The sequence below is a fragment of the Camelina sativa genome, chromosome 17 (assembly GCF_030686135.1).
Source record: "Camelina sativa cultivar CO46 ecotype springtype chromosome 17, ASM3068613v1".
In the NCBI taxonomy this organism is placed as follows: Eukaryota; Viridiplantae; Streptophyta; class Magnoliopsida; order Brassicales; family Brassicaceae; genus Camelina; species Camelina sativa.
In genome coordinates, this window is record NC_141896.1 from 7,434,558 (window position 1) to 7,460,459 (window position 25,902).

A 25,902-nucleotide genomic window follows, 5' to 3' on the forward strand; every position below is an offset into this window, starting at 1 on the left:
ACAAATCAAAGATATATGATTGATTACATTCTCCTTCTGATTATTTAGTCGTATATCCTTTTCGGTCAACTAATTTATTTATTGTTAACAATGGTTATGGTCGTGATTGAATAAGGGAGAGTACGGTCATACTAAATTGGTGGAACAAAGAAAATAATAAAATTGTATAACGTGTTTGATGTTTCCATTATGAACTTGCAAATAGAATAGAGGATATTGATGACGACCAATAAAAGAAAAAGAATGGAGGATATTGATGAGTAATGACTAATGACTACATTAGCTTTCAGCTTATTTATTGAAAATAACTAAATCTCAAATATGAAGTCAAAGAATATTTTGCAGGTTTTGACTTTTTGAGTAATTTGTAGATTCATGCTATTCAATTATTGAATAAAATTGTACATATGTGATCAAATCATCTGGAAATTCCAAAAAGAGAAAACACAATTCAGAAATTTTCGATAAGTCAATAACATGATATTTTTACAATAATACATAGAAGTTTTGTGTTTTACATAGGTTACTTCACCTAGTTGGACCCTGAACGGCTCTCACTGTGTTTCTCTATCTGTTTGAGAAGTCTCGAGTCCAAAGTCCAAACCAAACTAAAAAAGGTTAGATAGAGACACACGTGTAGTCACCGACTCGTCAGATGGTGGGACAGCTATTTTTTCTTACTGTCAGAATCTGCACCGTTGGATCTACTCAATTGTCTTATTTTTATTTTATTTTTTGCTTTTGTTCTGGACATAGTCGCTTGATGATGCGGTTGTTTCAGTGGACAACGGGACCCATTAAACCACCCCCAGCTTTGCTTTGTGGGTAAAAAGCTGCTAACGTTTCATTTGGGAATTCTACACCAATCGAATTTGGATGGCTTTAGAGAGAGGAGGAATCGGGTAATACATTTTAAAAAATTTAAGTGCAAGGGCCGCAAGGTTTTTCATGCATCTGAGAATTCTCATGTAGATTGGTCCAATTTGTTTAGTGTATAAGTAATCAATTACTAAGATTGATTTGATCAATCATTATTCAAAGTTAGTTATACAATATATTAAATTGTAGCATGAAGATTAATAAAGAGAGATTTAATTATTGAGGAAAAGACACATGGGACAAAAGGAAAAAAGGAAAGAGGGGAATGAGAAGAACATGTCGCATGTGCTGAACTTTACGTCATAACCGACAACTAATCTAGAAGCATCTTGTTCACTAAAAATAAGGTCTCTTTTCTATAGGAAGAAAATACAAAAAGATTTGTGTGTTTTCAAATTACCACCATGTAACTGTACTTCTTGTTTCAAAATAAGGTTTAATGTAGGGTTTAGCCCATTTATGGGTTTTTGACTATTGTTACATTTGGTTCAATGTTAATTAATTTGAAAACATAGACACTAATATTGGCAACGAAACGATTTCAGATTTTTGATAAAACTAAAAGTGAAGCATAATATTACGCGTTCACATCACGTGTAGTGTTAATAATTATTCCATGAAGATTCATCATAGTGTTAGAAATCAATCATATGACACATTGTATTGTACGATTTCTATGAAAATAATGTATTTTTTTTTTTTTGACGATGATAAAAGAAGACTTTATATTATTTTCAATAAACATCGCTTTTATAAATGTTAGAAATTAGAATACTAAAATGATTATTCAAGATTATTGTACATGTTATCTATGTGAGACTATCGATATTTTCTCTTACATACTAAGAAGAAAACAGGGTAATATTAGTGAATACCACAGTTTTGGAAGAAAATTAAGGAATTACCACATTGTCAGAAAAGTTTGGTAACTACCATTTTTAAGAGAAGAAAACACTCAAAATTATCCTTAAACAAATGACAAAAGTACAACAACGTATTGCTATTTGTGAAAAAAACATGTAAGATAGTAAAAATATCAGTATATACTTTACAAAAAGCGTATCATTTTTTTTAAAAAGTGTTTTTATATATAAAATTCGTGTTTTCAAACAAAAGCACATGTAATCTTAATAAATAATGTGTAATTAAAAAATAATTTATTAAAGAGAGATATTATGTTGTTATGTGTAATTTGATAAAGTAACGTATTGTCACGTGTAATTTGATAAAGTAGCGTGTTACAAAACAAAATGTCATGAATTAAATCAAACAAACATGATGACGGAGATTCCAACAATAATTGAAATCCGAAGAGATACAGTGGAATATCTTCTGCAATTTGAAGGAGAGAAACCGAAAATAAGAAAGAAACAGGAAAATGAAAAATTGATGTTGTTTGATGTATTTGTAAAATTAGTTGTGACATATTATGACAGAAGAAATAATGATATTTTATGGTGAGAAGAAGATGAAAATGTAAGAAGAGAGAACCTGAAGAAAAAAGAAAAAAAATAAAACAAATTTTAGTAATTTTATTATTCTTTTAACAAAAGTACTGTAGATAAATAGTACTTTCTTAATTCTTTTCTATTTCTATGCTATCTATTGCATATTTTCAAAAAAAAACAACTCAAAGAAGTGGATAAAATTACGAAACTTTGAATCAAGGATTGCCACGAAAACAATAGAAAAATTAAAAATATAATCCCTTAAAATTTTGATCAGAAGAAACAAAAAGAAAAAGGATATGAGGTTGACAAAATTAAACAAGAAATAAATTTATAATGCGACTTTCGTTTTGTTGTCTTTCTCAAAGTATTTTTTATAATATGTTTGTTTCCCCAAAAAAAAAAAAAAAAAAGATATTATTACCGTTAAAAATTGATCATTGGATGTTTCCATGTTTGGTCCACAATAGTAATAGAGCCTTGACCACATCTCTCCAACTGAGTTTGGCTATTACACGATTACCCCCCAGTACTACTAATAAACCATATTATTGTGGGAATGTGGATGCAACATGGTCCAATAGGAGGGGTAATTTGGTAATGGGAGCCGTGTACGTATCTTCTTCTTGACTACTAGTAAGTAAGTAAGTAATGCTGCGTCTGTCTTTCGTATTTTCCCATTACAGACTGTTACGCCAAGGAAAAAAAAATAAAAAGCTGAAAGGTGTCTCTCTGAAGCAAGCTCTCTCTCTCTTTTTTTTTTCTCTCCACACATTATATATCTACAGTATCTTCTTCTTACATAAAGAGAGACTGTGTTTCAGGGCATGGTGAGAGAGAAGAGATAAAAGCACACTTCTTTCTTCGATTTGGGAATATTTAAAGATTGCATTTTTCAGCAAACACCATTGTACTAATAAGTATTCATACATAACAACACTGTTTAAAAAAACTTTACTAAAGTTTGAAGATTGATCGGAAGAAAATCGAATTCTGATCAATGCTGGATCGGCTAATTTGTCGTAAGTTCTGATGACTTTTTTGACTACTCTGTTGTCTTGCTTTTGTTTAGCTCAAAGTTTCTTGCTTTTGATTCGTTTTAGCATAATTTAGTGATGGATTTGATTTTTAAAAATTAGAATTTTGGGAATTCTGTTTTGTTGGATGAGTCAAGTTTGGATTTTTTGGAAATATTGTCTCTTCGAATTTTTAGTGTTGGGGGGGTCAGATCTGGGAAGACATCGGTTATACTACTAATAGTTATGGAGCTGCCTTGTATCTATAATTGTTGCATTGATTTCTGATACGTTTTTTTTTTTGTAAAGCTTTTATTGTTACATTTATTTACTTACCAATCTCGTGAGATTGATTGACCAAGTTTGTTGATTAAACTATCAATTCTACTCTTTTGTCTTCCTCAGGTTTCATTTGAGAATCTTATCAACGATTCGCAAATTTTGCTCTACGAAAGAGTCTTTTCACTTGTGTGAGATATGAAGGCGGATACTGTTCTTGACTATGCTGTGTTTGAGCTTTCTCCCAAACATTCACGGTGTGTAAATCTTTTTTTTTTTTTTTTTTATTCTCTCTGTACAAATGGTAACGGTGTTTAGGTTTTGGTCACATGAGTTTGGTTAATATCTCTGTTACAGATGTGAACTGTTTGTATGGAGTAATGAAGAATACGAGAAACTGGTTTCAGGATTGATACAACCATTTCTCAATCATTTGAGTGTTCTTGAATCACAAGCTTCGCAGAGAACAGAATCCTCTATTAGACTGGATTTTGAAAAAAGCGAAAATGGCCTAAAATCTTGGTTCACAAAAAGAACACTTGAAAGGTTGGTTTCACTTTTTCATTCTTTATGGTTTTCAAAAATTCTAGTTTGATCCTAACGATCTGTGACCCTTTTTTATATTGTTCATTTCCAGATTTGTTCAATATGTTCATAGTCCAGAATTGTTGGAAAGAGTCAATACATTTGATTTGGAGATGTCACAGTTGGAAGCAGCTCGGACATTATATTCTCAAGGTATGTTTTATTTCTCATTAGCTCAATCAAATTCAAAGTTTCCGTCCAAACTTGATCCTATATTTTGTTTTTCTCCTTTTCTGTTTCAGAAGATGGAGGCGTAGCAGATGCAACAAAGTAAGGAAATGTCTCTGCTGTTACATTGGATCACATTGCGTGTTTAAAACTGTTTTGTTGATTGCTTTTTCTTTGTCTATGTATATATAGGAAAGAGCTCTCAAGAGCTATAGATTTGAGACTCGAGGCAATTAAAAAGGACTTAACCACGGCGATTACTCATGCGTCAGCTAATGGTTTCGACCCTCAAACTGTTTCTGATCTCCAGCATTTTGCTGATAGATTTGGCGCACATCGTTTGGAGTAAGCTAGTTTTTTTCTTGGTGCTTCATCTTCTTGCGATTATGTCTCAATTTTGATTCGAGTATCTTTCCTTTATCAGTGAAGCATGCGGCAAATATATTTCATTATCGCAAAGAAGACCAGACCTGATCACCAAGAACTTGAATACTAATACACAAACATCAGCCAATGAAACACATATCAGTCCCCATCAAATTACTAATAGCAACACAAAGAATGAGGAGGAGGAAAAAGATGTGAGTTTGGAAGAATCTTCTACGGTTAAGACCATTCATCATACAAGGAGACTTAGCGTACAAGATAGGATTAACCTCTTTGAGAGCAAACAAAAGGAAAACTCAAACTCTGCTGGAAACAAACCGGTAGTTGTTGCGAAATCCACAGAATTGAAGAGACTTTCCTCTGATGTCTCATCAGCATTCCCTGAGAAGTCTGTTTTGAGAAGATGGAGCATTGTTAGTGACATGAGCTTTGATTTTACAATGGATAATAAGAAGTCTGACTGTGGTAGCACCGAAGAAGGTCTTCTGAGTACACCTTCGTCCATTCCTGATGCCACATTCCCCAAGGAGTCTGAAGAGAACAGTACAAAGGAAGAAGATGATGTGCGTTCCCGTAAATCTGATAATGATTCACAAAACCAGACTGATAGGCCAGGGAACGTCATGACTGATGGCAATTCCATGCAGAGTGAAGATGAGAGCTATGCATCCAAATCACAGAATGTGGCACAATCATCAGTCATGTTTCCTTATCGACACTCGCGTTCTCGGTCGGCTCATATAGCAGGTGGTATTGATATCAAAAGTGATGAACGTCAATCGAAAGGCAGGAAGAAAGAGCTGTTTCCATCAGACAAGCAACCAGCCTTAAAAACATGTACAAAACCAGTTTCTGCAGGTTAGCTTACTCAACAGTGTTTTAAATTTACAAGATCTAGAAAATCATATTAAAGTCTTTTGAATACTAAAACTCAAAGCTATTATTTGTAATTCTTAATGATTCTGCAGGGTCTGATGAACAGAGACAAAAATCATTTGGTGTTGAGGATGATCTTGAGGTTAGTCTTGTAAATGCAGAATCAGCTGGGAAAAGTTACAATAATAGAGTACGTGCGACATCTGTGGATCAAACACAAAGGACAAGAATGTCTAGAGAAAGCCTTCCAGGATTTAATGATGAGTTGCAAATAAAGGCTGGTGACGATAAAGACCACGGTAATGTTGTAATGCGGCGGAACTTATCTGAGTTAAGATTCTCAGATGACTCTAAAGGAAAGTTGTATGAAGAGTATATGAAGAAAAGGGATGCAAAACTAAGAGAAGAGTGGAGTTCAAAAGAAACTAAGTTGAAGTCAATGCAAGAAGCTCTTGACCGAAGTAGAACTGAGATGAAGGCTAAGTTTTCTACTGCTTCCGTAAAGAGGCAGGATTCGATATCAAGTACCCGCCAACGTGCAGAGAAGTTCAGATCTTTTAATTCTCGGACAAGTACAAAAAAGTGTCAGGTATCAAATCGTTTAGTTTCTCTTTGATGATGATGATAATAGCAAACTTTTGTGTAATTACTTTGCAACTTGATTGAGTAGTTACTTTTAATATTTCACAGCATCCTATAAGCTCATTACAGAGTGAAGAGGAAAATGAAAAAGATAAGCCAGTCAGTGGACAGCCCATTGGAAAAAGTGCTTCTAGGAGCTCCCAAGTAAGAAAGGTTCCATCACCAAACCGAAGCTCCAGAGTCTCGAAACCGACAGGTAAAGTTTCAAACACAAACATTAATACTTCCGGGAGAGGTCGAAAAACAGCAGACACAAACGTGGTTGCACAATCTTCTCTCCCTAAATTCTCTGATCTTAAAAAGGAAAACACAAAACCATCTTCTTTAGCTGGTAGAAATACTACTACTACTACTACTACCATGATGCGAACACAGGTGAGAAGTAGTAATAAGAAGACTTCAAAGGAAGATATACCGTCTCCTGTTGTGCCACGAAGACCACGATCACTAAGGAAAAGCTTCTCTGCAAACATAGAATTCACAGAGTTGACAACTCTGTATTCTGATGATATGATGAACAATGAGAGGAATCAGAAGCAGAACACAGAGGACAATGATGATGTATCAGAGAATTTGAAAGTTGAAGAATTTGAGGAAATTGAATCCGAGGCAGAAGAAGAAGAAAAAGAAGTTTTGGAGAATCCTGTTAAAGAAGAAGAAGTAGAAGCTAGAGAAATGGAAACTCTAGTAGTTGAGGATATTGGTGATGAAACGCCTTCACTTACTGAAATAGTTGAGAACTCATCAGAGGATGAAAATTTCACTTCATTGAGATCAGTTTCTCATGTAGACTTACCTGCGAATACTCTACCTTCTTCAACATTGCAGCATAATTTTGCCTCGTTACTGGATTCACCTAGTGAAAGTCCTCTTTCATGGAGCTCAAACTTGCAACACGGGTTCTCTTATCCACACGAGCACTCGGATGTTGATGCTTCAGTGGATGATTCTCCCATGGGAAGTCCAGCTTCTTGGAGTTCAAGAATGAGGAAGAAATGGGGATCAACAGCTCAGAGTCCTGTTCTTGTTCCTAACTCTCGGAAGGATTTAACGAAAGGGATCAAACGTTTTCTCAAGTTTGGGAAGAAAACTCGTGCTGCAGATAGTCTAATGGATTGGGTTTCTGTAACAACATCTGAAGGAGACGATGATTTTGCTTACCGATCATCGGATGAGTTAAGAAAATCAAGAATGGCATCTTCTCAGAGTCAGTTTTTTGAGGATGAACAAGGTAACATCTATTTTATATCTTTCAGCTTTTTTCTTTACTTAAAATGGTGTTATGAAAAGTCCTCTGATCATCAGCTTTGTGTTTTGTGTTTCAAAGCTTCAAACAATATGATTCAGCCGCATCATCATCATCAAGGGAGCTTTAAAGTGAAAGATGGCGAATTTAAGCGATCATTCTTCTCACTTTCTACATTCCGTAGCAAAGGAAACGACTCGAAGCCAAGATAGCAGAAGACCAGAACCGAACTCTCTATGTTTTCCTTTACAACAACACAAGTATAAAGTTTGTAGTGTTGAAAATGAACTACTTGATTCGATTTTTAATATCTAAACGAGATGAGCATTATATTGATACTTAAGAACTTCAAATTAAATATACATATATCAGAGCTAAATGGCATTGTTCTGCATTACAGAACAAAGGAATATTGTTTTTGGAAGTGTGCATTGTTTTGTATTGCTAGCTGTAATCATCACACCCTATACATTATACTATTCTGAGCACGATCTTTCGAAGTGATGATTGTGAGTTGTGACCATTGTTCTGCTGTCACGAAGAATAAAGAATTCTATATAAGATCTACGAACACGTTTATAGACCCAATATAAAAAGAGATCAAGTTAAGAAAGAGAAACAGGTGAAGACGCGCAAAAGCGTAAATCGTAGGTAACTAAAGAAAAAACGTGAAACACAAACCACAGACCCACAGCTACATGATAACATTATAACAAGAACATAAAGTTAGAAGAAAAGAAAAAGATACAGTAAAGAAGACGTTACATAACAAGAAAAAAAGGAAAGAAAATAAAAACTCTTCACTCAAATAACGGCTCCAAGGAAGAACTCACTGGTAGTACATGAGCTGCTGCGCGTTCTGGAAACCACCATCATACATTCCTTGGCTTGAACCATTGGCTCCCATTGCAGCCTGCTTAAGAGCATGTTGTCCATGTGGGTGATGCATCAGCGGATTCATCCCCACCATCTTGCTCATCGCTAGTTGCCTCTCATAAGCCAAAAGATCGCTGGCTGAGAATCCCGGGATTGGAGCAGGCGCTGGCGGAGGAAGCGGGTTTGAAGCTGTTCCTGCTGGAGTTGGCTTGCTTCCCCAAGAACACTGGGAACAACAACAAAACAAGATGTTTAGCATTCCCAAACCGAAAGAATGCTGAGTCCCACCTAAAGAAAAACAACAAGTTTGTACCTTCATTTGCCTGCCACCGAGGTAGGAATGTGTATTTCCCATCTGAATAGCGAGGGCAGCCTCTGCATGAGTAGAGTATCTCACAAATCCGAAACCTTTATCTCTTTGAACACGGACTTCCTCAATGACCCCAGCACCAAGGGAATGAAAGTGGCGGTGAAGATCAACCTGGGAAACCTGAAAAAATCCAACGATGATATATTTGTTTGATCCAAGAAATAAGAATGGTGCTCATGAAGGTTGTGATAAGTCAACAGAATATCTATCACCATGTTTTTTCTTTTTACCTCTGGAGCAAGATTGCCGACGTAAACAGTTGTGTACTGACCATTGTTGTCAGGAGCTTCACCGTTACTAGAATCTTTACCATCCTCTGCAAAAACAAATAAAAGCCAATATATAAATATCAACGTGTAAGAATTAAGACCATTTTAAGGCTTTTCTCTGTCTCCATTTGATTCTCTCACTTATGAGTGGTAATAGTTAAAACATACCAGAGACACCACTGGTTAGTTCCACGACACTTTTGGAATCAGAGCTCTGTTTCTCCTCACCAGAAGTGGCTCCCTTTGTCGCCCAGTTGCAACGTATCTGCCTGGTTCCAAGCCATTTCCCTGAAAATCAAAAGAGAATATTCCAATTAGCCAAAAGGGCAAATTAACACTAACTATCAAGGGCAAAAAAAAAGTAGCAATACTGACCACCAATTTCATCTATTGCAGTCTGGGCCTCCTGCACAAGGAAACAAGAATGGCAGCAATCAATAAAATGGCCAAGGTAGAGGACAATGCATACAAAGGGACTTGAGAGTTAGACAATCCCAATACCTGTTGGTTACGGAATGAAACAAATCCAAATCCTCGTGAACGTCCAGTTTTCTGATCCCACATAACTCTTGCATCCCTACATACAACAACAAAACAATGTTAGACGATTTTACGCATATCTTATACTTCCATTTTCACTACAAGAAAGTTCATATGGCATCAGCAGTATACAACAGAAGAAACTTACGAGCAAGTCGGATAGACAGAGAAGCAATTAAACAGCATTGCATCAGTAACCTCAGGACTCAAATCCCCAACAAATATATTGAAGTGACCTGCACATGAGCATCACAGAAGTGCGTTATTCCACCAACAGAATACCCAAAATCCTGTTTTAGAAAGAAAATTAAGCATAAGAATATGAACTGACTTGATGTATCCTCCCTCTGGCCACTAGCATAAGCCCAGTTAACCTTGATAGGTTGCCCAAACCTGCACATTACATTAACCAATGTAAACTAATTCCAAACTTAGGAAATTCAGAGTATCTTATTCATGCTAAATTAACCAAGTACGTTAACTTACAAATGCCTTCCATTGAGAGAAAGGATTGCAAGACCAGCCGATCTTCGATCAAAGTAGTGGACAAACCCATAAGAAGACTGCTCAAAATCAAAACATTAGCGACAATCCAAGGAAAGACCTTCTTAATAAGAGATATAAGGATACATTTTTAAGACTATAACTATAATAGTTTTAAGAGTGCAAGATAACACTAACCTTGTCTTTCCTAATTAGTTTACAGCTTTCTACAGGACCAGTGCTAGCAAAAACCTCTTGAAGCAGAGGTTCTGTCACCTGAATATGGATGTTTCCAACGTACCTGCAATTTCTCAAAGAAGACAAACTAAAAAACTCAACAAGAAACAGAACAAAGAAACAAAACAAAAACAGTATGTCTCCAAGTTCCACAATTTTCAATTAAAAAAAGTCACCAATGAAGGCTTAATAACAAAGAATAACCTTTTCAAGAAATGGTGTCAAATACAAAGACATTTACTGAAAAACTTTCTCAACTGCACAATTATTAACAATATATGTGTTTATATATAACTACAATGCACTATTGTTTTCCCTGGCTAATTTTAAGGCTCTGAAACTGAAAACTAGAGCTCACTAGTGAGATTATAATAAGCGGAAACACACAAAAACATACATAAAATTGAACAAAAAATACTATAAAAAAAAAAAAAGAAAAGAAACCTAACACTCACACACTGCGGCAAGAACTTGGATCAAAACCAGGGGGAAGATTTCCACTTGGGATTGGTTCTATCTGCAAAAAGGAAGAAAAAAGAAAAAGGAAACGAAAGAAAATGAAAAGAAAGAAACAAAAGGGAAAAACTTTACTTCCTAATGTCTCAGAGACTAAGCTAATATAACGAATCAGTATCAACTCAAAGGTTTGTCATGGAGTTGGTGAACCAAAATCAAATAATAAGACAAACACTTTAAAAGAAACTTAACTAAGACTACAACAACAATGTCTATTAGTGATAATCTCATAAATTTCACAACTTTTTTCTCGTTTGACCAGTCAGATGAAACAAAAACAAGAGGAACAAACATCTTCGAATCAAAATGAAACCAGAGATAGCAGAGTTTCTAATCCTGGTCCTTATACAAACAAAAAAAAGGGGAGAAAACAAGTGAAATCGAACTTGGAAAAAGCCCTAGAAAACCAAATCGAGAAATGAAATGGAAGAAGAAACAAACAAACAGAAAAAGAGAGAGCAAACCTGAGGAGCAGCGAGGAGACCAGGATGGTAGAGAGACTGTTGTTGCTGCATAAGAGCTTGCTGAATCATAACTTGTTGCTGTTGCTGCTGCTTCATCCTCTGCATTATCTCTCTCTCAAAACAAAAAAAAAAAAGAAGAAAAAAACTACTGTCTTTGATTTTATTTTGTCTTGGCTCTCTCCCTAGGAAATGAAAAATTGACAACAGTGTTCTGTCTTTTAGGGTTCGAAAAGTGTTTCGGTGTTCGAGAATTTATGACAAATGAAAAAAAAAAAAAAAAAAAAAGGAAGTCTCTTGATAGAAAGCGAAGGAAGCAATCGAGTGGCTCTTACGAATTTATTGGATTTATTATTTTTACACATCGATTCGATAAGCTAAATAATGTCACAGACCTGTTAATAAATAAATAAATAAAAATTTAAAGAAAAACACAACAGCCAATGAACTGCTACCACGTTATTACTTATGGACTTATGGCTCAGCCCAAATCAAATCACTGTCTCAATTCAGACACGCCTTCAATGAACTTTAAACCTGACACGTAATTGCAACAGACACCCCCTTATTTAGTGAAATCTTGAGATACACCCTATCAATTTAATTATTTTACCAAATTAAACCATTAAATTGATTTTTCAGATTCCTCATCTGCAATCAAGTTCTTGATTAGAAGATCTTTCATTGTTAATTGTTTCATAATGTTTTCACTACCATCAGTGATCAGTGCTAATTATATTTATTTTTTTTTAAAAAAAATCATTTAATTCATGTATCAGCTAAAAAAAAAATGTTTGGTGGAAATTAGAGTAGACAGAAAATTCTGAAGGAAATAACGAACCAGTTTGGTCCTAAACCCTTTGGTTTGGTCCTAAAACCAATTTTTAAGGAAATAACTGACTTGGCTTGTTTGGTCTTAAATCCTTTTGCTACTTTTTTTGAATAATAATAAATAAATAAAAAATCCTTTTGCTACTTAAGTGACCCTAAACGCTTCAGTTAGTTCCCCGTCACAAATGCGACTTTGCTTCACTATGTATGTCTAATTCTAATGTTTTTTTCTTGTGTCGTACATAGATGATGAAAAGGATCGGATCGAAATGATCAGGACGATAATTAAGATTGCGCTATGCTTTTTCATCGGCTTTCCTGTGTGAGACTCTTTTAATATCTTAATTATCAACCTAAGTTTTTGTATCAAGAAAAATACTATATAACCTGAAATGTTTTGCAGATGCGCTATGTAAGTACTATGTGACCGGTGAACCTAAAGTAAAGGAACTGACGGTCGACTGTTCAAATAGACTTCATTGCCTCTTATAATTGCAAAAGAAGGCTTGTTCAACTATAATTGCAACGCCAGGGGCTTTTGCTCGTGTTCTTAATTCGAGTCACTGATAATCGATCTAAGAGTGTACTTGAGAGGGTGGAGAATATTGACAGAGATGACTTTGTGTCAGGATAAGAGTGTTTATTTGAGATCCTTTTAGTATATTAAGGAAGTCGAGACTATTGGAGGGGCTTATGCTTGATTGTGGTTTGTGAAGCAGAGGTGATACCTCTGTTGGCTACTAACTACATATGAGTTTCTTTAGATGCTGATTTAGATTCTAGAAAATATCCATCCAGATTTCGATATTAGGGTTCTTGTTTTGTAATGGTTGATAGTTTAGAGTTACAAACTCGATTATCAGTCCATCTGTTCTATTTAAATGCAGTGTAGTAGTAGTCCTGATATTTCTGGTTTTGTAACTGAACACCTATGTATGTCGTTATCTAAATTTACTATTGCGTTTTATAAATATTCAAGTTAGACTATGATTACATACTTTAGTACAAAAGAAAAATCACTTAAAATATGTCAGGTGGATCGAAACGTTAATCTAGAAGCTCAGTTCCTAATAAAAAACATTTAGCAAACATAACTATAGCCTTAGATCGAGATCTTTCGAGTTTTGGTCTTCTTCAATGCCCATAGTAACATCTTTATCACCATCTGATTTGGGATGGGCCATGGTTTGAGCAACAGCGTTGTTCGTTCTTTGTGACGACTGTCCTGTCTCTAGTGGTTGACCGGCTACAGTCTCTGGCTTGGGAGGATAACGATGATGACCCGCGTTTTGGTTAATTTGGTATGGAGCTCTAGCTACAGCTCTGTAATAGAAGCAAAAAAAAAAATGTAAATCACACAGCTTTGGAGGATAATTTGAGAGAACTTATGTTTAAAAGAATCCTTAATCTTGAGAACAAACAAGAGTGACTGGAACATATTTATAAGTATATGATAAAGTCAAAATACCTGTCTTTCCGTTTAGCAAAGAATCGATGAAGCGAGGCTCTACGTGCTATACGTTCCACGATCTGATTTTGTTCTTGCTGCTTCTGTTGTTCCATTGTAGGGTGACTATGATCAGTATCAGCAGTATTTGTAGGCTCATTAAGATCAGGAAGAACCATATTGCTTTTGTTGTCGTTGTTGTTTTCGACATAGATTTGTGTCTGAATGTTGCTTTTGTTGTTGTTGTTGCTGTTTTCGACATTGATTTGTGTCTGAATGTTGCTTTTGTTGTTGTTTTCGACTTTGACTTGTGTCTGAATGTTAGTCTCAGAAACGGGCTTGGCTTGTTTAGCGACGTCCATTATCACTTTAGCTTTGTCTGCAGGGAACTCATTGTATACTATAACTTTCCCTCCAAAGAATATGGTCAGCTGAGAACTTTCTGGCTGTGATTCACTGTAAACCAAAAAACCAGATATCAGAACAAGACCATTTAAAACCGGGGTTAACCGGGTTTCCTTTTCCTAGTCTCTCCAAACAAAAATCCCAGGATTAAAAGAGAGACCTGAGGTCAGCATCTTTGACTTTGCATCCAGATGAATTAGAGGGTTTGCCTTTGAAATGCTCTGCCTTCTGCAACGCATTTTGTTTCCCTGAATTATACAATAGGATATCAACTTTGGTGAACAATTCAATAGTCCAGCTTTACTAGAATCAACCGACTTTTTTTTTTTGCAAAAGTAAATATTTACTTGGCGATACAACATGTCGTATGGGAACCGTATGAAATTCAATCAATATCTATCCCACCTAATTTATCTATTATTAATGTACTTGTCTTAGGGCTCATTTATTTCCGATTCTAATGAACTGACTTAGAACTGAAGAAACAAAACAAAGAATAGTAAATCTGGTAAAAGCTATAAAAAAAAAAAGCAGAACTTAATTGTAAGTGGCAGCCATGAGAGAGGAAGAGATAAAGTACCTGGTGGTGGATCGGATTTTCCGGTAAACCCTAGACCGGAAGAAGGTTTTTGGAACAAACCAAGATCTATGTTACCGAAGCTACCCTTCTCCTTCAAGTAACGGCTGAGCAAACTACATCTCCGGGTAAAATCTGATTTCTCCGGCGCTTGTGCCTTAACATTTTCATTTCTTGACGACATGTTGTACATGAGAAGCAAATATTCTCCAGACTTCTTTTTTTTTATATGTATTGTTTATCTCTTCTTATCGTTTTTTTGTTTTTGGTTGGGTGCGTAGATTGCGCGTAAAATGTAAGAGTACAAGAGGATGTGTCGAGCTATATTGCTCATATGTTTTATATATAAAACTCATTCGACCAATATAGCCTCATGTGACTTTAATAGCCTCCCATAAATTAATGGAAAAAAAAAAGAAGAAGGAACTTTCTATTTTTAAAGTTTTATTTCGATATACTTTTACCAAAATATAATTAAATATCAAATACTACAACACAATTCTTTAAAAAAAATTATGGTATTGAAGCCATTGGATTATATTATGGTAATGAAGCCATTGGAATACAATTAGGGGTGTGTATTCAAATTAGGATTTTGTGGGATTTTGTGATTTTGTGGGATTTATGATATTTTGGATTTTAGAAGATTTACACTGAGCTTTTAAGGTATTTTAGTGGATTCATTATGATTTGATGAGATTTGGTGAGACTTTAAAATGGGACTTTGGTTGATTTTAAAGAGATTCTCACACAAAATACATTGTCATCAATTTTTTAAATAGAGTCATCCTCCCATACGTAATAGTCATATTTGTCTAACAAAGTCATAATAATAAACAATAATAACAGAGTCATCCTCTCGTTGACAAACCCACATATTTTATAAATCATAAACCAAAGTATACTAAAGTGTTTCAATTCAAATCCAGAAATGTGAGCTTCATTGCTCCAAAAATGTGAGCTTCATTGCTCCAAATTAAATAGGCTCATTCGATCCGAACAGATAACACAAAAATTTTAAATGAAAAGTACGAAACACCAAAGCCCAACAATAATGTAAAATATGCTGCATCATCACGTCCATCAATACATGAGCGTGAAAATATAACTCCATACCAAGTATTCACATGAGCGAAACCGCCACCGTAATCATCAAGAACAGAAAACAAGAAAGGTACAGAGATGAAGATTGTCAGTGAGGTTGTGACACTGTCGTCTTCTTTCCACCTCTGTTCCCCTGCAAGTGAAATGGACAACTTCATCACATGACTTTGATCTAAACCTTTCTACCAACATAGTTTCAGTTTGCTTTTTTGTGTCTAGTTCGTTCATACCTTTGGCTGGGCAATATCATCCTTGATCTCTAACGTGTTTATTTCTCTTGTTAATAGCACAGGCAAAGAAGGTTAGAGTCTCCTGTTACAGGAAACAATACTTTTGTGATATCATCGTCGATCTCGTTGTTTGTTTTTTTTGTTTTAACCAATCCTTCAAAGACACACCTTTTTAAATAGGATTTCCTTTACAAAAATGTACCCAAAGTCTCTCACAATCACAATTATGTTTTCTTAAGAAAAAAAGAATTTGGTTTTGAATAACAGTGGATTTGTTATGATTTTTGCAAATTTTCGATTGAATAACAGTAGATTGTGAGTAATTTTGAATAATTTTTAACAAATTTCATATTCAATAACAGTGGATTTTAGATGTGATTTTAAAATCACTAGTTGAATAACAGTGGATTTTAAAAAAAATCACAAATCTTCCAGAATCATATTTTCAATACACCCCCTTATAGTATTAACATATTTAGTAATATTCCATCACACGAAAACAATCTCGTGTGAATTTTTTGGTTAATGATTTATGATAAGAAAACTAATGTCAATAATTAAACACTATGCAAGTAATTTATACTTTTGCTGAGAGTTGGTATAACAAATTTTATTGCCCTGTCTTATCATAAAACATAAGTTCACCTTTATTTTCTTGTTTTGGTACTGTTTGATTTGTTTATCATCGACGGTCAGATTTTGAAAAAAAAATTTGAACTTCAAAAAAAGATTTCGTTAGAATTCCCACGCACGTTTTCCTTACGATTAAATAAAAGACAATAAATAATCCAGAACCGACGGTAACCGTTATTAAACGGCGTTACTTACTCTACTATAAAATTCCTAAAAAACCCTCAATACTCCTCGTAATTTACAAGATTTGCCCTTACACGACAACTCGTACTAATTCAATATGGTGGCATCATCGTAATAAAAAGCAATGTTCATGACCTTTTCAGACATTAGACAATTGCGAGGTACATTAGACAATTGCGACGTTACCTCGCGTTAGTTAAGAAACTTAAACGGCAATACAAATTGAATTAAGTCTGTGGACCAGATGTGTGGGATCCCACCATCCATCGAACCGAACATCCCCTACGAAGTTTCGTGTTCTCTGTCTGAAAATCAAAAATATCAAAAGCCTTATTACCCATCCATCATCCGACATAAGTTTTTTTAAACACGTGTTTTAATAGAAGAGACCGTTAAGATTGCGACACGTATCGCAATCTTACAGGCGCACTCGCAACAGTTTTGTGTGATTCGCGTTTTTCCCACTTTCCCTGTAAGAAAAGAAAATATCAAAAAGAAAAAAGAAAGGAAAAATCAATCTTTTAGAGAGATCACCTAATAAGTTTGGTCAAAAAATAATAATAGTAATACTGATAAAATCAATTGGCCGAACTGCCCCTTTCACGGACGCAATAATCATCATTACGTTGGTTGCTTCAATACTACGACTTGTTCCAACAACAACAACAACAAAAAACGTGTTCGGGAAAATGATACTACTAGAAAAAGTTTAGATGTGACTAAATTTATTATGATTATTATGTGTTGTTGCTGTTGATTGGACTAAAAATGAAGTCGGATTGTGGATATATCAAACCAAGCGATCGGCTAATCGAACCGGTTTGGACCAAACCGTTTGGTGTAACTCGTTATCCATTCTCCACTACTAGTTGAGGTGCGCAGGCCAAGTGGCTGGTGTGTTTTGGGGGAAAAAAAAAACGTTTGGAATTAAAATTGGGTAAAGAATGTGTCCTTTTGAAAGTGACATATATTCTTTGGTTACAATATTTTTTAAAAAAAAAAAATTAAAGCTAAACCGAAAACGTCATAGATACCAGGCTAAAATTTTGACCCGTTTCAGCCTCTCATTAAATATTCCACTTTTCTTAGTATTTCTTTTTCTCTGATCGTAGTAATATTCCAAACTTAAGATTAGCTTATGGTTTTGTTAGAATATTTGTATCTGTGACGTTTTACTAAATTAAACTCTATCGGAGAATCTGGCATTTCCCTCTTATCTACAGTAAGTTCTCTCTGTGTAAAGACTACAAGTTACAAACTTACAACTAAATATATTTTTTTTGGTCTTTAACAAAAACATGTTTGCATATACACAATATGAATGTCACGGACCCAAAAGAAGAAAAATAAAATTTAATAAAAACGGAAATAACCGAATGGGCTTGGCGGAAACTTCACATTGATTTTGGGCCAACTAGAACAACTTATAAAAATAAAGTAAGCAAAGGATTCGTATTTCAAAAAAGGCTACGAAAAAAATAATCATATTTCTTTGAAATGTTCGATATTCGTTAACCTTTTGGTTTATATCGCTGATTAATTTCCTAATTTGTGTGTTTCGAATACATTCATCCATCGGAAAAGAATATTTATCTTTTTCTAATTTAGCTATCTTTTGAGTTTTCTTCTAATTTATTCTTACAATATATATACTAATTAAAGTTCCGACGTTCAATAATATGTTAATTTTGGAGAAAGGTAGCAAAAGCTATATTTGTTTCTATCGTAAGACTAATACACATGAAGGAGAAAACGAGAGGGAAATTTTATTCATCTCAAGAGTTTTTGACTTGTCTTTTACAAGAGAAAAAAAAAAAGTGAACCCAAAGACACAAAGAATACGAAATAATAATCTTTATAAGCTGAGGTTATCCACCTTAAAATTACACAAATCACACACACACACACACATGTATATATGTATGTAACACATTTCATATATATATACATATATACGCATGTATGCAATTTAATTTCAAGAACATGTTTGGTTCTGTGGACCCAAATGCCCACAGATCTAATCATGCAAAAATAGAAGTTAAAGCATTCTAAAAGCCCAAGGCTTAATCTGCAGATGCACCCAAAAAATTCCCTCAGAAATGAAAGACTCATTTCATTATTTCTTTTGAATTTTCTCGAGAAGATGTTGTATCTGCATATAATGAAAAAATATCTTTCATGAGTTCGCGCGCGAAAAAAGAGAAACATCGAAGCTTAACAGATTCTACTGTCATGTCTTAATTACCTGTACTTGGGAAAATATTTTGCAAGAGCTTAAAAGACGAAGGTTGGATCAGATTTCAAGAACTATGACTGTAATCAAAAGAAAGATCGAATCAGTTGTTTGTTTTTTTGAGTTTCAGTGAAATGTAATGAGGATCTGATGAAAACTCACAGTCAGAGTCTGTTTTGACCCATTTATATCCGTCGCTACTACTTCTTCTTTCGTTGGTTTCTTCTTCTTCTTCTTCTTCTTCTTCTTCTTCTTCACTCTTTAGTGAGAGCTGTTTCTTGTCTCGCAAGCATTTCTTTGTTGTCGATGATGTTGGTTTCGATGAGGCTTGAACATTAATCTTCTTATGAAGCAACATCTTCAATAACTGTAATTTGATTTTTCTCATTAGGCTGTGTTAAAAGTATATATATATATTTTAGATTCATCACTCAGTTTTTTACCTTCTCCATTCTTGATTCTTGAAGCGTGTCTCTCAAGCTAGGTTTTGGGGCTTGGGCTGTTGAAAACCCATCTGCGCAGAGAAAGATCTTCTTGAAAAGATACGAGGCGGAGGTCTTGCTTATGTCTCTCTTCTTATTATTCTTCTTACTCTCTATTGATATCTCTTTGCATCTACCTAGAATAACGTTAATCGTTCGCTCCATACCTTCCCCCTTCTCCTCTGACAAATCTACAACAGCGCTAAGCGCATTGCTGATTCGCCTATCGACTTCTAAACTCGATGGACAGTTCAAGAATCTATCCAAAGGAAGATTTTTCATGAGCTCTCTATTCACATCAGACTTCCTTTTCTTTGTTCTTGACAAGAGCTTCATCAACTCTTTCTGCAGCTTTCCGACCTCCTCAGGAGTGAAATCTTCAAGATCGTCAGAAGAAGAAGGCTCTTCTTCTTGCTCGGCTTGTGTGGTACACTTCTTTTCCGTTTCAATCTCTTCATGAACAACGCTCTTCCCCTCGTTTTCGCTCATACTGTTGCTTGTTGTACCGAATGTACCAATAGCTAGCAGCGCGTTAGGCCAGTCGTTAAACTCCTCTCTTGGCTCTTGCTTCTCATGATCTAAAAGACAAGATTCAAGACATCAAAATAATTTCAGAGGACCAGTAAAATTGAAGAAGTAAAGACAAGAATCTTGTCAAAATAAGGTCCCAAAACGAGATCTAAGACAAGCAAGTTCTACGAGACAAGAATCTTGGGGCATTGCTTGCACATATCCCTAGTAGACAATAAATCTTGAAGTTAAGATTTTATGAAAAGTAAAACTTACGAGAAGAAGCAGAGGAAGTGCTTGGTCTGTTATGATCCCCATTAAGTTTGGTTTGCATCCACCCGAAGAACTGAAAACAAAAGTCAGAAAAAAACACTTTAGAGATTATCTGAGAAAGAAAAAAGTCAGTGAAACCTGTACTTGATAGATATGATCCAACTAAACGCAAACAATAGTAAAACTAACCTTCATGTTTTTTTTTTTTCTGTTTTGACAATTGTCTGTAAGAGAGAGATCAATGTATATGTGTATGAACTCGAGTTATTGATGAATCAAGATTGATTATAATAGAGATAAAAAAAGATAAGATTTTAGTCAAGTTGGAGTAAATTGATGAATTTGATGGTGTTCAAGTTCCAAACTTTGACTACTTAAAAGAGAGAACTTTAAGTAAAAAATAAAAACTTTTAAACTGTTTTTGTAATCTTATGTTCAGATGTTAGTTCATAGTTGCTTCTTTATACAACTCACAATCTCATATTAATGCACATATCCCAACGTCACCAACGAGTCCACCAACATTCTTCTATGGCCCGTTGATTAATATTTGTGCTGGTAATGGTATTAACATTCTTTAAAGTTTAACGCCCAAAAAACTTTGTTAATAATAAACCCCCGTGTATGGGAGAGAACGTCACGCCATTAATCTCGGTTCATACACCGTGGAGCCACCCTTAACGACATATAGACTACATTTTGATCTGTTGTACCAGTCGCAAGTTCTAAGAACGAGAAATTGAATCCCTAGAAATGCATAACATTGAATGGTTACTATGGTGACACGGAGAGGGTTCGATCATGAATTTTGTTATATATAATTCATACGAACTTGTGATTATATAGTATCCCACATTTTTTACCATCATTTTTTTTTTGTGATCCGATATAAAGGTGTGTTTCTATGCACATTCCTATTTCCAGCGTTTATTATGCAAAATAATAAAAGAAAAAAAATCATAATTATCCGAAAGTTGTATTAATTTCAAAATAACAAAAAAAAAAAAAAATTTCTTGTGACGAAGGAAATTCACTTCTTTACATACTTGTAACCATTGGTCCGGAAGACTTATGTATGTATTTAATTAGAGCCTTTTTAATTTGCTCTTTTCTTCTTTTTGCACTTTTATTGTCGATACAATACATCAAGATAATGTAATATGATCCTAAAGTTCTAAGATTTATTTATATCGTCTCATTATGTCAATTCGGTTTTATGATCATATATTATATATTTGCATCCTAGTACTGTATCTACCATTTCTTAAGTTAATTTAATTTAAATCCTCGAATTTCATATGCGCTGATATTGGATTTGGAAAAATGCATTTAACCTAGACGGATAAATTTTTGTGTCAATTCATTGTCGTCATAGCTCATACATATACAGATTAAACGTCAAATATAGACAATAGAGACAAGCCGGTAAAATCCAAGTTTTGGAAGATCGACTATTGAAATGTATTATTGCTCACCAATTATGTATCCACTATAGTCTTAGATAATATATACGGGGGCAAATTATTGAAATTGTAAATATAATTATAGCGCTATGTATGTTCTTTTCAAAGAAAACCAAAAGGAAAAGAGTCAGAAAGAAAGAGCGAACCAAATAACGAAAATCCAAGAGGAGCGCTCGTGTTGATGTCCCCTTAACTCTTAACTCTTTTTAATATAAGGGAATGTGCCCTATAGTTGTTTAGGGCAAGTGTCCTATATGTATATATTTTTTCAGTCTTGTGCTTAGATAAATATCCCTAAATTAAACCATACTATACTGATATCATCAGTTATATGATCCATTACTAGCTAAATTACCACTCAAAATCTGCATGGAGCTTTAAAAAACTTGTAAAAAATAGAAATTACACATTGGGTTCTTTTTTTACTCTCGAGTCCGCTCTCAGTCAAATGTTTATATCCCGAACGAATCAACTTATACATTTTCACGTGCGGAAAAAGAGTTGAGAAGTAGTAGTAAACGCTACACACTCGACAGTAGACAGATGGAAAGTGAAATTATGTAAGAGCACTGACGCTTATTTTTATTTTCTTTTGCAGATAAAGGAAACTTGGTGAACCCCACCACACATTCCCAATCACGTAAACTCATCCAATTAAGGATTGCCACATAATAATATCAACGTAAATGGCAAATTAATAGAGTATATATACAGATGTGAAATTAATAGAGTATATATACAACGTAAATGCCACATAATGTGAACCCCACCACACATTCCCAATCACTTGTAGTTTTTATTTTCCTTTTCGATCTGTTCATGAACACATACAGTATATGGATCTTATATACTGTAGTTTTTATTTCTTTTAGACAGACCAGTAACTTTTATATAGTTTGCATATGGTTTCAGTTTGCAATTATTTTGATAACGCAATAGCCATGATAAGAGAAATTCATCCCACCTATATATGGATCAGTCAAAAAGTCTTTCAACTTGCTTACAAGATATGTAAGTAAAATAAAATATAAAATGATCAGCAAACTCCAATATATAGAAAATTGCTGCATGTTACCGAATAAAGTAACATCATTAGATAGCTTCTTGGTCTCCATGAAACTTTGTCTTTTACTTCAACTTGCTCGGCTACCTTCTTCTGAATACTATCTTAAACTAGTTGGCAATTACATAAGAAGTGGAATATCATTATAAAAAAGATCGAGACTAATTAACTATAAGGTAAAACTAAACATTAATCCGAATGTTTGTAGCGACTGAACACTGACACGCACACAGGATTGATTTTAAAATGAAGTTAAATTAAGAAAAAGTGGGATTTTGGGACAAGGGTTAATTAGGATTAGGGACCACTTTAAACAGTGATTAATATGTGGATCATACAGTTAAGACGTTGCCTAAACTCTTGTGAATTGTGATTAAACACAAAATCTAGGGAGTTCTTAAGTTGTCTTTGTGATTTTCAAACAGTACACGTGTTAAGCATCTAAATTCTTTTGTTTACTCCATTTTAGAGCCATATATATATATATATATATATGTATGTATGTATTTTCTTTTAATTAGGTTGCTGGAATGAAATATATTATGTTGTTAATGGGATGCTCAATCGTCACGCAATTCGTCAGGATTACTTATATCCTAATCAGTTAAGTACCAACAAGTAATAAAGAATAAAATAATTATGATTATTCGAATTAAATAAAAATCATGTTGTTAAAGCAAATTTTAACCGAATGTGTAGTGGAAAACAAAAATAAAAGGGAGGCATAGTGACCGAATTTTGGAGTTGGTATTGTTACACTGTTTCAGTTCAATGCAGCATATTAGTTAAACTGGATTAGACACTAAATTTACCTCAAGTTAAATACCGAACATCGGTAATGTATTGGTCAAAATCCTACTCGTCACTATAGTCGTCAATTACAGGAAAAGTGTTTAGTTTATTACAATTAGAGAGTGAGGGAAAGAGAGAAAAAATCCTCGAGATCACAAAATTCACTAGAAACGATGAGAGATGGTTGAAGAAGAAGAAAAATAATCACGTGAGGATTGTTGAGGACGAGGCCCTTTTCTGTGTTTTTTTTCCAAACGTTTCCGTCACTTACTAAGATTTCCATTTCGGGAACTAAGTTTCTATTTCGGGAAATAATTATTTTCTCTCTCTTTCTCTCTTTTGCTTCCGTTCTAAGTTTTTTTTATACCCTTTTCTTTTCAAAATTTGTTAATTATATAATAATTCTAACAAGTTTTATCAGACTGAGTATGACCAGTGACCACAACCACTAGGCCTTCTTTGCAGATATTCCCAACTTACTTGGGCCAGGCCTGAGTTATGCATAAAGCTTTGGCTTTGGCTTTGGCTTTATGTACATTATCCTGATGTGTCAATGATTGAAATTTGGGTGATATGATAGCCTCTTTCCAAAAATGTTTTGATACAATTATGAATTATGGTGGATGGTGATTCCTTTTTCACTAGTCTTAATCATTTGGTAGAGGCAAAATTCAAAAAGTTCGATCCAAATCATAAGACTGATAAACCAACAGTTACAAGATTACAACACGAAATGGGGTCAAAGAACCTGTATTGGTGTTTCTTATAGTTCGTCATGTTGTGAAGCAATGTCACCTGGCAATTACAATGGGTTTTGGTAGGTCAGTGATCATATCAAATGTAATACTAAATCGAAAGAAGGAGACAGAGTTTTTAAGAAGCAAGATGGGTGACCTGGAACTACTACATCCTTGAAGAAAAACTTGATCTCTCGTTCAGCTGATGATGTTGAATCCGAGCCATGCACACAATTTCTTTGTGAGTCCTTACCACATAATGCTCTGATGCTGCAACAACAAGACAAAACCATATAGTAAACAGGATCAAAGAGCAACCTAACAAAGATTCATAACAAGTCAGAGAGAACGGTTTCAGATGACACAGCTTACGACTATATACATATAAGCCTCAAGATCGGGTTTGTAAATTCAAGAAATACAAGAAGAACCAAGCAAGTCTCAAAGCATCATCAACGGGGAGCCAAGTGTATTTTGGGGGAAAATAGCAAACCTGTGAGGGTGAGATATCTTAGCCTTTTGGGCATCTGTTGGCCCGATTAAATCACGCCAATGAGAAACAGCGTTTGGCTTCTCTAATACCATCACCAACACCGGACCACTTGGTTTCAAAGAAACAGTTCACACACACATTAGCAAACGCAGACAGAGCATGTATGTATGTATGTAACAAGAACTTAAAAAAGAAGAAGTTACAAACCTTGTCATGTATGTAACAAGATCATGAAAAAAGCTCTTTGATGAGTGCTCGTGGTAAAACGCAGAAGCAGTGTCCTTGTCCAGCTGAGTAAGCGTCTCCTTGACGATATTGAAACTAGCCTCCAGTATAATCCTTTTGATATCGTCGCTGTAGTTACCAGAGACTCCATCTGGCTTAATCATAGCCAATGTTCTCTCCTCACTACCTAAACACCTAAACAGAGGGGTTTTTAGCACATCAAATAATGAAAAACAACTGGATTGAACTTATTAACATCTACGAGACTCATCCGGGAATCACTAATCATTTAGATTCGGAAAGAGAGAGAGAGAGAGGGAGGTGTTATCAATTGGATTGAGACCCAAATCGCAGATCCATTTCAATTGAGTTTCGACTGTTCATTCATACGAAGGAAACCCTAAGATTTGTATCGCTTACCTAACTGGCGACAAGGAGACAGAGAGTAGAAGCAGGAGGAGGAAGACTAGTTGATGTCGGAATCCTGACATAAAATTGATCGGCGAACAAAACTTTCAGTGAGAATCAGGCGGAAGAATCAGGGAAGTTGTAACTTTGAGATTAAAGCCAAATTGTGTTCGTCGAGTTCGCTCCTCCGGCGCGTTTAATATCGAGTTTGCTACTCACGATTATTCACGATTATTCCCTAACCCCCCCCCCCCCCGCCCCCCACGGTTTTTTTTTTTGTTTTATAAAAATAAAACCATAAAAAATTTATATGTAATTCGGTTTGGTTACGGTTCGGTTTTTTCGATTTATGGTTTTTTCGGTTTCATCAAAAATGAAACCATATAAAAATCCGGTTTCATCAAAAATGAAACCATATAAAAATCATATGTATCACAGTTTCATTCGGTTTCGAGTTGGTTCCGGTTTTTAACGGTTATTCCATGCTTTTTAAAATAAATAGTTGATACATAACTAAAAATAAGCATAAAAGTAA

At 34.7% G+C, this 25,902-nt stretch overlaps 5 protein-coding genes and 2 long non-coding RNA genes across 19 annotated transcripts; 2 read left to right on the forward strand and 5 right to left on the reverse strand.

The window, feature by feature from the left end:
- The first annotated feature begins 2,914 nt into the window (after window positions 1-2,914).
- Window positions 2,915-7,905, forward strand: LOC104756067 (uncharacterized). 11 transcript variants are annotated; one of them, XM_087495581.1, is made up of 11 exons: window positions 2,915-3,051; window positions 3,152-3,349; window positions 3,749-3,879; window positions 3,980-4,168; window positions 4,260-4,360; window positions 4,450-4,477; window positions 4,568-4,720; window positions 4,800-5,620; window positions 5,731-6,227; window positions 6,329-7,511; window positions 7,608-7,905. In XM_087495581.1, the coding sequence occupies exons 3-11, from the start codon at window positions 3,821-3,823 to the stop codon at window positions 7,736-7,738; spliced, it is 3,162 nt and encodes a 1,053-aa protein (XP_087351707.1). In that variant the 5' UTR covers window positions 2,915-3,051; window positions 3,152-3,349; window positions 3,749-3,820; the 3' UTR covers window positions 7,739-7,905. The 11 variants fall into 11 exon arrangements, 9 of the variants coding, with proteins under 9 accessions (XP_087351707.1, XP_087351709.1, XP_087351711.1 ...); XM_087495583.1 differs by having other exon boundaries at window positions 4,453-4,477; XM_087495585.1 differs by having other exon boundaries at window positions 4,030-4,168.
- Window positions 7,906-8,163: 258 nt separating this feature from the next.
- LOC104756068 (oligouridylate-binding protein 1B) lies at window positions 8,164-11,713 on the reverse strand. Of its 2 annotated transcripts, XM_010478584.2 has the most exons (12): window positions 11,282-11,713; window positions 10,757-10,818; window positions 10,263-10,365; window positions 10,068-10,144; window positions 9,913-9,974; window positions 9,730-9,817; window positions 9,543-9,618; window positions 9,417-9,447; window positions 9,210-9,329; window positions 9,003-9,088; window positions 8,716-8,892; window positions 8,164-8,628 (listed from the first exon to the last, which is right to left on the reverse strand). In XM_010478584.2, exons 1-12 carry the CDS (start codon window positions 11,384-11,386, stop codon window positions 8,356-8,358), a joined length of 1,260 nt encoding a protein of 419 aa, XP_010476886.1. In that variant the 5' UTR covers window positions 11,387-11,713; the 3' UTR covers window positions 8,164-8,355. The 2 variants fall into 2 exon arrangements, with proteins under 2 accessions (XP_010476886.1, XP_087351713.1); XM_087495587.1 differs by lacking the exon at window positions 10,757-10,818 and having other exon boundaries at window positions 11,282-11,631.
- Window positions 11,714-12,284: 571 nt separating this feature from the next.
- On the forward strand, window positions 12,285-13,080 carry LOC147923387 (uncharacterized). Its single transcript, XR_015587573.1, has 2 exons — window positions 12,285-12,431; window positions 12,513-13,080. It is a non-coding gene; the product is annotated as an uncharacterized LOC147923387 (long non-coding RNA).
- LOC104756069 (protein TIFY 11A) lies at window positions 13,046-14,911 on the reverse strand. Its single transcript, XM_010478585.3, has 4 exons — window positions 14,542-14,911; window positions 14,122-14,209; window positions 13,578-14,012; window positions 13,046-13,432 (listed from the first exon to the last, which is right to left on the reverse strand). Exons 1-4 carry the CDS (start codon window positions 14,729-14,731, stop codon window positions 13,204-13,206), a joined length of 942 nt encoding a protein of 313 aa, XP_010476887.1. The 5' UTR covers window positions 14,732-14,911; the 3' UTR covers window positions 13,046-13,203.
- Window positions 14,912-15,397: 486 nt separating this feature from the next.
- On the reverse strand, window positions 15,398-16,028 carry LOC147923388 (uncharacterized). Its single transcript, XR_015587799.1, has 2 exons — window positions 15,873-16,028; window positions 15,398-15,775 (listed from the first exon to the last, which is right to left on the reverse strand). It is a non-coding gene; the product is annotated as an uncharacterized LOC147923388 (long non-coding RNA).
- A 2,401-nt stretch (window positions 16,029-18,429) lies between these two features.
- On the reverse strand, window positions 18,430-20,617 carry LOC104756070 (protein LAZY 2-like). The gene is made up of 6 exons (XM_010478586.3): window positions 20,376-20,617; window positions 20,190-20,259; window positions 19,365-19,981; window positions 19,084-19,288; window positions 18,934-19,001; window positions 18,430-18,840 (listed from the first exon to the last, which is right to left on the reverse strand). The coding sequence occupies exons 1-5, from the start codon at window positions 20,379-20,381 to the stop codon at window positions 18,982-18,984; spliced, it is 918 nt and encodes a 305-aa protein (XP_010476888.1). The 5' UTR covers window positions 20,382-20,617; the 3' UTR covers window positions 18,430-18,840; window positions 18,934-18,981.
- A 3,557-nt stretch (window positions 20,618-24,174) lies between these two features.
- Window positions 24,175-25,652, reverse strand: LOC104756071 (putative nucleoside diphosphate kinase 5). Of its 2 annotated transcripts, none has more exons than XM_010478587.2 (5): window positions 25,380-25,652; window positions 24,942-25,154; window positions 24,735-24,842; window positions 24,399-24,511; window positions 24,175-24,299 (listed from the first exon to the last, which is right to left on the reverse strand). In XM_010478587.2, exons 1-5 carry the CDS (start codon window positions 25,448-25,450, stop codon window positions 24,268-24,270), a joined length of 537 nt encoding a protein of 178 aa, XP_010476889.1. In that variant the 5' UTR covers window positions 25,451-25,652; the 3' UTR covers window positions 24,175-24,267. The 2 variants fall into 2 exon arrangements, with proteins under 2 accessions (XP_010476889.1, XP_010476890.1); XM_010478588.2 differs by having other exon boundaries at window positions 24,942-25,146; window positions 25,380-25,631.
- Between the last annotated feature and the right edge of the window lie 250 nt (window positions 25,653-25,902).